The following is a 12,995-nucleotide window of genomic DNA, read 5'->3' as shown; positions in this document are numbered from 1 at the left end:
TTTACAGCTTTACATGTACACAATAGAGCATTTGTTTAGACACAATTAAATAACTGTGGGAACACCATGCTCGAATGATTAGACAGGATTTTTAATTGACTTAATTATCAAAGTTTAGAACAAAGAGGACAGACAGTTATTAAATTAGGACAGATTCCAGTAAATAAATATCAACAAAAGACATCTTCGGACCTTGATTTGTCTCGATGTAAGTGTAAATAAACCATAGAAAATCATACAAAAGACAACATGGTAGCTACTGGTAGCTATTGGTAACATCATGTTATGGTGCTGAAGCATCTAGTCTATATTTGAATAATAAAAGGTTGCAGAACTGTTGCATGGTGTCATCTCCACGTGAGATTCCAGCTGTCTGTCTGCTGCTTCTAGAAAAGGAGAGAGAATCAAAGCTTACAATTGAGCTTAAAACCGGTTAACTTCTTTTTACAAAAAACAAATACATATTTCTGATCAACAATGCCTGAGACTAGCTCGTGTATTTCATGACGTACCACACAAGTTATAGATGACCCATCATCTGGGAAGCTAGATTTGCCAGGTCTGGCTCGGACTCCCTACCTGATAAACCCTTCCCAAGTAGCAACGTCGCTCGCTCCCCCCTGGCTAGTTGTCCAGGCCCCTGAGGGCGGCGATGGTGGAGGCCAGTCTGCGCGGCAGGAGCTTGGCTGTCTGCCTGTAGTCCTCAGGTTTGGCCCTCAGCAGGGAGACGATCTGCTGCAGGGTGCGAGAGGGCTGGAGGCCCAGGGCGTCCATTACGTTGCTCAGGTAGTCTGTGGGAGACAGGGAGGCGGTTCATAGTGCGTTTTCGATCTTCAATTGAAATGATTGTTTTATCATACTGAAGTTGTTTTCCTATTTTTTTTTTTTATACATCAAACTACAGGCCCAAAATTGGCTTTGTGATTAATATACTCTGTGATTGTTTATACAGGACAGTGGCAGTGAGGTAGGGTAGGGTGGGGAGACAGTACCAATGTCTGTGGCCAGCTGCTTGGTGGAGTGGGCGGTGAGCTCTGGGATGAGCAGGATGGCGTCGCAGTATGTCTGCATGGTTGCCCTGGCGATGGAACCCAGCCAGTAGTCGGCCGTGTTGTCCAACTCCGGAAGGTCATCACCTGAGAGACACAACAAACACGTCAAACGACCACGCACGCAGGAAACATAAGCCAGACTGACGGGGGGTGGAGTATGGAGAGAGAGAGAGACAGAGAGAGAGAGAGAGAGAGACAGAGAGAGAGACAGAGAGAGAGACAGACACAGAGAGACAGAGAGAGAAAGAGAGAAAAAGAGAGAGAGACCGAGAGAGAGAGAGAGAGAGAGAGAGAGAGAGAGAGACAGAGAGAGTGTGGGGGAGAGGTACGATAGGTGGATTTGAAGTTACGGATGTGAGAGAGTAGGTAGGCATGTATGGAGGAAGAGTTTTAGAGCCGGATGGTGAAAGGTGACAGAGGTCATGACAGAGGTGACAGAACGGAACAATCTTCCGGACACAGATACGAGGAGAAGAGGACCCACCTGACGTGTTCTCTGTGAAGAAACCCCAAAGGGACAGAGGGAGGAGGGGAGGACAGAGAGAGGGTGGAAGTGAGCCCGTCACCTTGCTCGGGAGGGAAGGGCAGTTTTCCTGCGTGTAAGGCCAGTTCCAGCGCAGGGTCCTCTTGCGTCACAAAGGGCTCCAGGTGGAGAGGCAGAGACATGATGTACTGTCCAATCTGGAAAGCAGACACACAGTTACACCTCCCCTGTCTGGTGCCCTTCATGTTCACTCTGCTCATGGTGTCAGAGTCAACTATGACTATCTACACAACACTGACCTTTAACTTCACACCGATACTAAACCCCACATAAGTTTGCTCAATATGTTTATACAAAAATGTATGATGGTTTATTTACATTTAGTCATTTAGCAGACTCTTATCCAGAGAGACTTAAAGTTAGTACAGGGACATTCCCCTGAGGCAAGTAGGGTGAAGTGTCTTGCCCAAGGATACAACGTCATTTTGCACAGCCGGGTATCGAACCGGCAACCTTCTAATAACTAGCCCGATTCCCTAACCGCTCAGCCACCTGAAGCCCCTTGAAATTATGATATATTTGTTCAATTTGATCGTAATTTCTATCACAATCACTTTCAAGCTTGGTCTGCAGTCTTTCAAGCTTGGTCTGTAGTACTGTGTTCCTGTAGTGAGTTAGTCTTACATTGGTGATGTATTCTTGAGGGGACAAGCTGAAGGTAGGGAGATCCTCGGCGTAGCTTTCACCAAAGCCTCCTGCTTCTCGACTCTGGAGGCACAGAGAGGAGGGGAAGACTCACACAGTCTGAAAAACGCCCACACTCAACACATACGCTTTCTCTCAAAACACCCACTCAACACACACACTCCTCCACAAACTGACCCTCACCTCCATTGTGGAGACGAGGCAGAGCTGGTGTTTGATCTGCAGGAAGACCGAGTCGAACGCCAGCTGGTTGGCCTGTTGGTTGAGTCTGGTCAGAGCCGTGCGCGGCTCCGCCAGCAGACTGGAGTTCCCCGTGCCCTTCTCCTGCAAACCGACAAGAGGGATCGATCACACGCGGAGCTACCAGCCACGGTCCGTGACCTCTCACCCCACCTCCACCGTGTCTCCTGGCCCCCTCACCTTGAGGGAGTAGAGAACCTCCATCAGGCTGTTGTACTCCACCATGTTGCTCCTCTGGAGGTAGTTGTACTCCTGCCAGGGGTTCCGGGCGGAGCTCTTCCTCTCGGTGGTGCTCGCCTCCTGGATGCCCGCCAGGCTGCGCGGGCTGTACGACTCCGACAGGTACTTACCCGCCGTGCCCAGGATCCTGCAGGGGTGAAGGGAGGAAGGGGAGGGGACGGATGGAGGGTTGGAAAATGTTTGTTATCCTAGTGTAGGAACTGGGAATTACTTTACTTGTCATTACATCATCATTTACTTATCATTTTTAATGATATTTACTTAGGTAGGTGTCTCAATGATATCTCGATAGACAGATGTCCGTGTTATCTACATAGCACTGCATCTTGTCACGTACACTTTAGTGCTAATGAGTAGTGAGGCTACTAAGCCAGTGTTGTACACCCCACTCTGACAGAACGCGTGTCTCACTTGTTTGACAGCTGCTGTTCAAAGGCTCCACACTGTCGCAGTAGCTCTCCACAAGTGGCAATGATCCTGCAAACGCGATAGCCAAGAAGCATAAGCAAAACAGCCTGCGTATCAAATGACTTTTCTACACTAAATAATATTGCAATGTACATGTATAGACGCTCATATTTTGCTAGAAATATACTAAATTAATTTGCTGAAATTGACAATTGATAATTGTTGAGTTCTCCTGGGCATTAGGGTAGACATCCCACTCACCTGACGGAGTTCTGGAAGGTGGTCCAGTCCTCCTGGAACGCCGCTGAGCTAGGCGTGTCTTCCAGCCTGCACTTCCTCCTGACAGACTGCAGAGTCGTGGAGAAGTCCGACACGTACCTGCAGACGTACACAACAACATCTCTCAGAACAACTTCGGTCCCTAGTAGACAACCTGTCATAAGCGTCGTCAAACCATGAGATTTACTGGATGTGATTGTTTGGTGGATAAAGGCCTCGGGGATCAGAAACAGAATGTTTGTGGCGTGCGCGCGCGGGAGTGTGTGTTTACGTACTTGGTGAAGAGAGCTTTGAGGGCCTTCAGGAGGCCACAGACAGCAAGGCCATCGGTCAGTTTCACGCAGCGGTCCACAGCAGCACTGGCCAGACCAAACAGCTTCCCCACAGAGTGACTCAACTCCTCCACACAGTCTATGACCTCACCTCGCTCCTGCATGGAGAGATATGGGGAGTGGGGGGGAAGCCACGGTTACATGTTCATCTTATCCCATCAGATTCGTTTATCTGACCAATCATGAAAAGGTGTGGGTGGGATGTGTGTGTTGGAAAGAAAGATGGTGAAATGTGTGTGTGTTAGAGAGGGGGCGAGAGGGCGTATGTGTGTGTGTGTGTTAGAGAGGGTGAGAGGGCGTATGTGTGTGTGTGTGTGTGTGTGTGTCGGTGTTAGAAAGGGTGAGAGGGCGTATGTGTGTGTGTGTGTTAGAGTGGGTGAGAGGGCGTATGTGTGTGTGTGTGTGTTAGAGAGGGTGAGAAGGCGTATGTGTGTGTGTGTGTGTTAGAGAGGGCGTATATGTGTGTGTGTGAGTGAGTGAGTGAGTGTGTGTGAGTGTGTGTGTGTGTGTGTGTGTGTGTTAGAGAGGGTGAGAGGGCGTACATGTGTGTGTGTGAGTGAGTGAGTGAGTGAGTGAGTGAGTGAGTGAGTGTGTGTGTGTGTGTGTGTGTGTGTGTGTTAGAGAGGGTGAGAGGGCATACATGTGTGTGTGTGAGTGAGTGAGTGAGTGAGTGAGTGAGTGTGTGTGTGTTTGTGTGTTTGTGTGTGTGTGTGTGTGTGTGTGTGACTCACCAAAGGCACAGCGCTGATCTGGATGAGGAGGTGGGACTCCTCCAGGTCTCCGTACTGGAGCTGGTAGGGCTTGTAGGGGTCGTACAGAGCACACACCAGCTCATTCACCTTCAGCAGGTTGTTCTCACCTACAGACAACAAGCATATTATTACTGGATGATGTCATCTTCACATTAACTCATCAGAATTTAAGATGATGTCAGTATGGTATTAATATATAAATGGTTATAATCAAATAATCATAAGTTAAGAAGTTAATGTGTTGTGATGATGTGGGAAATGTATGGAGAAAACAATATCACTATGTTAGTATGGTTTGAAGCCAAGGTTACATTGACATTAAGTCATTTAGCAGACGCTCTTATCCAGAGTGACTTACAGTAAGTACAGGGACATTCTCCCCCCGAGGCAAGTAGGATGAAGTGCCTTGCCCAAGGACACAACGCCATTTTCGCACAGCCGGTAATCGAACCGGCAACCTTCTGATTCCCAGCCCGATTCCCTAACCACTCAGCCACCTGACCCACTCAAGGTATGTATGAACACAAGGTGTTGTGAAGAAGTGCACAGGGTGTGAATCGAACCCAGGTGAGGCAGCATGGCGGTCTCCAGGCTCCTCCCGAAGGCGGTGGCGGTGTGGTGCAGCTCCAGCAGGCAGTCCAGCCGCTGCTCCGGAGGGGTGTGCTCCAGGACCGAGCTGAGGCACGCGGGCACGGCGGGCACCATGGCCCCCAGGGTCTGGATCAGCAGCACCGTCACCACCTCGTACGGGTTCCTGAACACCTGGGGAGGGGCGCCAGGCACCCTGCTGTTACTACCTGTGTGTGTGTGTGTGTGTGTGTGTGTGTGTGTGTGGTGATGTGTTACAGAGACAGAGCCCGTCTGTGTGTCTCTGTGTGTGTGTGTGTGTGTGTGTGTGTGTACTGAGTGTGTGTGCATGTAACTGTGTGGATGTGTAGCTGTATGTGTGAGCGTGTAATTGTTTGTAGGAGTGCGTGTGTAATAGTGTGTGTTTATGTAATTGTGTGTGTGGGTGTCCGTACAATACTGGTGTGAGGGAGTGTGTACTTGTAATCGGTGTGTGTATGTGTATGTGTATGTGTGTGTGTGTGTGTGTTAGGATCAGTACCTGGCTGCTCCACTGCAGCTGGGAGTGCCAGGTGGAGAGGAGGGTGTCGTAGAACTCTGCCAGTTGCTGGTTCAGACTCAGCTCACTCTGAGAGAGGTCCTGCCATACATTCAGCAGCTGTCCCTGAAACACACGCGCGCGCGCGCATTGGCCATAACGTGTATTGATAGACTGAAAAATATAGGCGTCAGCAAGGAGTAATGATTACACCATTACGACTAAACAAGTCGATGCAAGCGGACATCTGATCCAGCCGATAAGACTGGCCGAGCCACGGGAGAGGATATCTTACCTTGTGGCACTTGTAGTAGTAGGCAAGGAGCTGGGGCATTCGATCTATCTCTGTGAAGACTTTCACAAACAGCTTGGCTTGCTCTGCAGAATCCAATGACAGCAGAGAGAAAGAGAGAAACAAACACATTTACATTTAGTCATTTAGCAGACGCTCTTATCCAGAGTGACTTACAGTAAGTACAGGGACATTCCTCCTGAGGCAAGTAGGGTGAAGTGCCTTGCCCAAGGACACAACGTCATTTGGCAACTTTCTGATTTATAGCCCGATTCCGTAACCGCTCAACCATCTGACACACGGTACCAACTCGAGGGTCAACTGAAACCACTACTGAGACTGTGCTCTCTAGCGTTTTATATCTTTACAATGCATCGTCAAACGTATACAACGAAACAAAAAACGGCAAAATGACCTTACCCATGGACATGGAGTTGAAGGTGGCTACGATCTGGGGGCTAGCTAGAGCCTCCAGCCTGTTCTTCAGGGCTTCCAGGTGGACACACTTCTCAGAGTAGTCTGGTGTGTCCACCAGCATGGCCAGACTGTTCTGCATGCTGGTGAGCTTGGAGGAGATCACTGCAAAGTCCTGGAGGGATTGGGGGCATCGCCGGAGATTTAGGTTTACAAGAGAAGCGAATGCGAGGACAGACAACGGCAGATCTTACAGCCATCGCTGGGGATCCATAGATCCAGAAGTGAAATAGGACTACAGAGACAGCGTCTGTCTGCGTGTCTCTCTGGATTTTGTTATAATAGTAGTAAACTTTTAGGTTGTTTTCATGAGCCTTTCTAAGTACACTTAAGCATCATGCAGAGAATCCCGTTCTGGGTTACTGTACAGGGACGTTGAAGGTGCTAGTGGCAGTTTGTTTAATACCTGTGTCTTGAAGGTGTCCTCGATATCCGCACTGAGCGTGCTCCATTTGTCAGCTTCCTGCAAGGCATCTGCAGCCAGATGCATGCGAGACTTAACCTGGTCCAGCTCCACTAGAACCTACAATACGTAGTCACAAAGTGTAGCAATTAAAACACTCAGATGGTGAGAATGAAAGCCATGGCTCTTTAGACCTTATCCGCAGTTAATAACTGTGCTGTTGTTTCCTGTCTTTGGATCGATGTCATCATTCTACCGTCAATATGTAGCGTTGGAAATGTTTCTCGACAATTCTAATGTGTGGACTTTTGTATGGCCACTAGATTTGCTTTCTTATATACCAAGGGCGTATGCCATACCTGCATGGACTGGACAGTGTCCTGTTCAAATTTCCTGATGTCCTCCTTGACGAGGACCATCTGCTCCTTGAGGAATGATGCCTCCTGCTTCAACGCTTCCACATCGCGCAGAACTCTGGGCATGTTTTGGAGGGCCTGGTTACTGCTCTCTGAACCATGAAAATATATATTTTTATCAATCAAATCCGTCGTGATGTCTTTTTTTTATATTATTCTAAAATTACGTAAATATTAGGTTTGTGGATCGACTTGTTTTCGAGGGACACATTAGGCACCATTAGAATTTGCAGGAAATATATCCGGTATTCAGAGTAGAGATGCAACTTACCCTCTATGGCATTATTGACTTCTTGGATGAACAGCTGCAGTTTCATTACAAGTGTAGCCGCGTGCGCGTCCGCCTTCCCAGGCGAATCTTTTTGGACCACATTGAATGCTCCGTTCACCCAGTCCTTCACGTCAAAATCATCGTCAAGGAATTTGGAGAAATCCATGTTGAACTTGCTGCTTCTTACTCAACTCACAGTTGCAGTTAACATATGGACATCTGTAGATGCATTAGGAGATTGGCTTGACAGTTGGTCTACATATCAATTATCTGGCGTGAAAACTATCTAGAAGTATATTACTACACCAGCAAAGAATACTCACCATTACACTAATAATTCAGAACAAGGGTGGCAGGGAGTTGCTGTGAAAGCAGCAAAGCTAGCAAGCTAGCTCGCTGGTAGCTAACTTCTGCCCAGTACAGGTTTAGAAACAAATAGAAAATACACCGCCCAGGAAAATGAAATGATCATTACAACTAAATAAAGTTCCAGCAATGCAACTGCTTCCTCCAGAGTTAAATTGATATTATTTCAAGGTGTAAGAGAATCAGATTACCATCATCTGTTTACACACTGACAGCAAGTTCCGGTTTGTACTGTCAGTTTACCATCCCCCGGAAACACAATGTCAAATACTTCCTACGACATCATGAAAAACCAGTTCTTCAGGACCAAAAAAAAGATATCAGAGAAACAAGGGTAGGAGGCGTAGTTAGTTGTATTGTAATTATTTCATATTGTGCATGAACTTGGATTGTCCGCCCTCATGAAATTTGTGGGACACTTTAACTTGTCTTTTCGAGCTGTAATAAAAATAGCAAGGTAGCCTCGCTTTGTGTCCAAAAATGTTACTACAATAATAAGTTGCAACATGAACCAACAGAACATTTTAAATGTGCATATCCGGATAAATTGTTATCCATGAAAAGCTAATAACACCACAATGAAACGTATGACATATTTGCATTACGTTCTAGTTATTTTATGTCAGTCGATCAGTCAATGCCTCTAAATTAGTTATAAAGTCTTCACGTGAACAAGAAACAGACGTTCACTAAGGTTCAGAAATAATTCATTTATTTGACATTGTACATTCAAACGAAAATAAAAAATATTAATATATATATTTATATTTTTCATATTGAGCTAGTAAGCAAGGTACAGATTAAAACAGCACAAAACTTTCCTGTGGCAAATATTTACATGGCGTGCTTTGAATACTATACAGTGTTTCCATAGCTGCACAGGTTCATGTGGATGTGTGTTTTCTTCACTCAGTTGAGGCACAAAGACAACAATATATGTGAGGTCAGAGTATTGGACCAAGTGCTTTAGGGAAAGCCATCATCACGAGGACAAAGAATCTTAAATCCAAACCACAAGAGGACAAAGCAAGCTTATAAGTGTGGGATCTGTTCAAATACAACACAAAAGAATGAAAAGGAGAGGAACTTATCATTCACTATTTCAAATGACCACAATCATGCAAAATCCTACACGTGTCAACTATTTGGTGCAGAAAATTTTCAAACAAAATCCAAAACAGCTAATGGTTGACAATCTCAATTCCTTGATGCATTCGAGAAGAAAAAAAAAATATATTGGTATCAGTAGCGAGTAAGTATGTTTTAGATACCGTTTGACAGAAGTTTGGTTGCTCGGTACTGTTGGCTAAAAGCCACTACACCAGTGCACCAAGTGGGCAAAAAAACAATGCTCGGTTTTCTCAAGTAATCAAGTGATAAGTGCAACCCCCTTCCCCACTCCCCTTACCACCACACACAAACACGCATATAATAAAGTTATAAAATTCTCTCATACATCATCACGCTAAGCACATCATCACATTTTCTGTTTCCATGTCAAACACACCATAGTTCATTACAGTACAGCAGTTACCCAGTTACCATGATTAGGGCAAATCACTCTTCCACATCATCCAGTAGTTAAGTCAACTGGCACCGCTGCCCATTTCTCAGACACTCATAATAATAAAAAAATCAAAATAGAAATACAAATTGTGTGTGTGTAACAACTACAGCAGATATTCAATGAATTCGTATTGGTAAAAAGATATTATTCATACTGTATACACCCATTTGTTTTGGCATTTCAGTGGATTAAGGGACTGATAAGGCAAAACATCAGGTCATGAGGAATAAATGTTCCCAGAACAGCAACACAGCCACAAATACGGATCATTTCGCTGTGTACGTTTCCCACCATTTCAAAGACCATTCTTGATAATAACACCTGTAGCCAAAAATATTTACACAGGATATATTAAACAAATGTAAACAAGCAATAAAAGAGAATAAAAGTTCAAAAACAACAAAATACATGAGGAGACTAACAAGTTGGAGCACACGGCTGTGGTCAGTGAATCGGTCGCCATGGTCACGGAGGGCGTCCGTTTACTGTGTGAAGGGTGTTCTGTGGGAAGGAAACTTCATAACAATAATGTTTCAAATCTTTCTAGAATCTTTAGCCTCAAATAGCTTCATGCGTTCCTGAACCGTCAGTCCCTCTTTTAGACTCTGAGAAAAAGAAAAGAATAGAATGTGTAAAAAAAAATGCAACTTTCACAACCTCAAACTCATTTGAAAATAAATCTAATTCCTGTTTAAGTTAATACAATTTGTTAATAAAGGTAGCACCACAAACAGCATTTTCCTTTGGCCACGTTGACCGTAGGAAACACTGCTCTCTGTCATGTCATCCACTACACGTGAATTCAGACACACAGTAAATAAAACAAAAGTGCACTTGTTGAAAACCACCCAAGCTGTTTTTAGTAAGGAGGCTAAACAAACACAACACAAAACACACACTGTATGGAACGACACAACGTGACAAAGACACTGAGAAATCAACAGACACGTTCACAGACGAGGTTATTCCACGTCAGCAGACAACCTTTCTCCTAAAGTCCTTGTCGTGTGACGTATAGTACCCTATGCAAGTTCCGTTAGCAAGCACATGCTCAGCATTAATCCATGGATATCCTTGTACACAGAAGGAAAAATAAATACATGCTCATTGCTCTTAGGGAGTTGGTAACATGATTTGTTTTAAAATAAAATCACTGTCCTGGAATCATCACTACAATGTAACAAGAGAGAGGATTCTGTTTATGCATGTTTCATAATTGTGAGTCATTAATGTCCACCCTGCACCTACATCATTTAACTAACAAACCGTCGAGCGAACTGGTAAAATAAAACGGAATAAGGACTTGTTTTTCATCTGAAGCAGAACGGAACATTTACTCCTCCAAACATAGAAAACGTCCACATTCAGAGAGCTTCAACACACACACACATAATTCCACTGTAAAGGTAGTCTACTCCCTCATGAGATAAGCAGCCTTGTGGTGAAATACAGGAGATGAGGGCTACAGGTGGGGGTCATGCAGGGAAGCTTAGACATGCTCACTAGGTCAGGATATACCTACATCACAGGGAAGGGTGGTCAGCTATCCCACGACATCTGCTCAGTCACAGACTGACAGGGCAAGAGACAAAGGGCACACTTACTGTACAAACATTTTGTGATTCACTACACGCACACAATTTACGCACACACACGCACACACACATACACACGATAGGTCGTAATGAGCGAGACTAACAATTGAACACTGATTTAAACACTGAATGGACATCTGGCGTTTTACTCAGCAACAGTCTCTCACCTTTGACCTTACTCCTCGGATCTGCCGTGAGAGAGTTGATCTCTCCTTCTTCAGAAAATCTGGATTACTTTTTGATTTCATGATATCTGCATGGACAAACGATAATGCATCAATTAATGGATATGCATGAACTTGGCAGGATTATGTCTCCAAAAACATGACAAGATGTACAAAATATTTTCAGAGAATTCAACCAACCGTATCCAGGGGCAACACCTCCATCAACATTCTGATCCCCCAGGGCTTCTGTGGCAGCCAATAGTTTCTCCTTCAGCTTGGTGATGTCACAGTCAGCCTTGGCCTTCACAATGCTTAGCTCAGTGTAGATGTCCTTGTACTTGTCTGTGGCATATTTCTTGTCCTGGTCAAGGATAAAGCTGATTGTGAGTCAAGTTGAAGAATATGGTAAATACAGTAGAGTTGTTTATGTACAATGTATATTTTCAAAGTCCTTTTCCATACTCGTAAAGCAGACTGAAGTTCATCTTTTAGAGAATGAATTTCCTGTTTAAGATACTGGATTTCCGACTCCTTGATTCGCAGCAACACCTGAAAATAAAATGGATAGTAGTTATGAACAAGCAGTGTGATGAGTGTGTGTGTGTGTGTAGTGTGTGTGTGTGTAGTGTATGCATGTGTGTTACTGTACCTCCAACTCGTAGAGGTCCTTTCCCTTGCTGAGGGGCGACAGGGCCATTTCCCCGGTGAAGCACGAGCGCATGCGTGTGATCTCCACTGTCAGACGGTTGTTCAGCTCCTGTGGAGAACACAGGGTTCAAAGTTCAGCTGGGGTGAAAGGGAGAGAAATAAAGAGAAAGGGAGAGAGAGAAACAGATTCAGTGTGCGTGTGTCCACCTGGTTGTGTCCGTTGAGCTCCTGGTTCTCTCTCTGACATTGGCGGAGGGCCTGCCTCTCTGCCTCCAGAGCCTGGGCCAGGTGGGCGTTCTCCAGGCACTTCTGGGAGTACTGCTCCGACAGCACCTCCAGCTCCCTGTGGATGGACTGCAACTCCTCCCTGGGGTGGAAGAAGAAGAAGCCCAATTAAGACGAGTTCTACAGATATTTGAATAACACATCCACCTTGAACGAGGACGGGACATCTCTCCGTTCAAATGAGAACGTACTCGTATTGTAAGCGCAGCTCGTCAATGTCAGAGTTCAGTCCGCTCAGCTGGGACCGCTGGTTCTTCTCCATGTCCTCTTTATGTGCATTCTTCATAGCTTCAATAGCTAGGGGAAACATCTGCAGTTAGAGCCACACCAGCAAATACTACCTAGTGGATATACTGTATAAACATTTGAATGAATAATTATGGTTGTAATATAATATAATATTTAATCTTCAAATTCTAAACATGTATGATATTTACAGTGTTTGAAACAACAACAGAAACTCCCTAGGGAGACAGATGACTAGGGAGTCAGAAGGCTGAGCGGTAAGGAAATCGGGCTATTAAATCAGAAGGTTGCCGGTTCGATTCCTGGTCGTGCGGAATGACGTTGTGTCCTTGGGCAAGGGCACTTCACCCTACTTGCCTCAGGGGGGAATGTCTCTGTACTCACTAAGTCACTCTGGATAAGAGCGTCTGCTAAATGACTAAATGTAAATATCTGTTTACCAGCAATAGTGGCAGCGGTCTCCTCAGCCAACAGCCTCTCTTTGTCCTGCAGGAGCTGGGACAGCTCCCTCTGGTGCTGCCTCTGAAGGTCCTCGATTACCTTATGGTGGGTCTCTTCCATGGCAGCAAAGCCTCGCTCACACGTGGCCTGGGGTGGAAAGGGTTAACAGAGTCGTCTTCGGACCAAGAATAGAAAGCAGGTCTCCACTGTACAGTTTCACGGTGTAA

General features: G+C 45.4%; 2 protein-coding genes across 6 annotated transcripts in view; both read right to left on the bottom strand.

Annotated features, from left to right (window-relative positions):
• Nucleotides 1-70: 70 nt before the first annotated feature.
• Nucleotides 71-8,070, bottom strand: cog7 (component of oligomeric golgi complex 7). The gene is made up of 19 exons (XM_084669871.1): nt 7,777-8,070; nt 7,454-7,672; nt 7,126-7,274; nt 6,770-6,886; nt 6,310-6,478; nt 5,893-5,975; nt 5,601-5,723; nt 5,056-5,254; nt 4,472-4,599; nt 3,684-3,838; nt 3,391-3,507; nt 3,133-3,198; nt 2,662-2,848; nt 2,425-2,565; nt 2,221-2,304; nt 1,619-1,733; nt 993-1,136; nt 580-791; nt 71-386 (listed from the first exon to the last, which is right to left on the bottom strand). Exons 2-18 carry the CDS (start codon nt 7,617-7,619, stop codon nt 625-627), a joined length of 2,310 nt encoding a protein of 769 aa, XP_084525997.1. The 5' UTR covers nt 7,620-7,672; nt 7,777-8,070; the 3' UTR covers nt 71-386; nt 580-624.
• A 444-nt stretch (nt 8,071-8,514) lies between these two features.
• mpripa (myosin phosphatase Rho interacting protein a) overlaps nt 8,515-12,995 on the bottom strand; it is a 45,634-nt gene continuing 41,153 nt past the window's right edge. For 4 of the 5 annotated variants that reach the window (XM_084669864.1, XM_084669866.1, XM_084669867.1 and 1 more), the window contains 8 exons: nt 12,768-12,915; nt 12,273-12,378; nt 12,004-12,163; nt 11,798-11,905; nt 11,611-11,697; nt 11,347-11,509; nt 11,149-11,234; nt 8,515-9,991 (listed from right to left, as the gene is read on the bottom strand). In XM_084669864.1, coding sequence (XP_084525990.1) covers nt 9,920-9,991; nt 11,149-11,234; nt 11,347-11,509; nt 11,611-11,697; nt 11,798-11,905; nt 12,004-12,163; nt 12,273-12,378; nt 12,768-12,915 — 930 coding nt within the window. In that variant the 3' untranslated portion in view covers nt 8,515-9,919. Of the gene's footprint in view, nt 9,992-10,908; nt 10,959-11,148; nt 11,235-11,346; nt 11,510-11,610; nt 11,698-11,797; nt 11,906-12,003; nt 12,164-12,272; nt 12,379-12,767; nt 12,916-12,995 lie in introns of all 5 variants that reach the window. The other variant, XM_084669865.1, reaches the window with a different exon arrangement.

This window comes from Hypomesus nipponensis, chromosome 13 (genome assembly GCF_054491055.1).
Source record: "Hypomesus nipponensis isolate SF chromosome 13, ASM5449105v1, whole genome shotgun sequence".
In the NCBI taxonomy this organism is placed as follows: domain Eukaryota; kingdom Metazoa; phylum Chordata; class Actinopteri; order Osmeriformes; family Osmeridae; genus Hypomesus; species Hypomesus nipponensis.
The sequence above is the reverse complement of the archived record's forward strand: the minus strand, read 5'-3'. Positions and strand labels throughout refer to the sequence as shown.

Bases quoted from the DNA above. Each gene is read 5' to 3' on its own strand.
- cog7 (XM_084669871.1), bottom strand. From the start codon at position 7,619: ATGGATTTCTCCAAATTCCTTGACGATGATTTTGACGTGAAGGACTGG. The intron at 5,724-5,892 runs GTAAGATATCCT...CGTGTGTTTCAG, and splicing joins ACTACTACAAGTGCCACAAG to GGACAGCTGCTGAATGTATG. The intron at 4,600-5,055 runs GTTCGATTCACA...TGTTGTCTGTAG, and splicing joins CGCCATGCTGCCTCACCTGG to GTGAGAACAACCTGCTGAAG.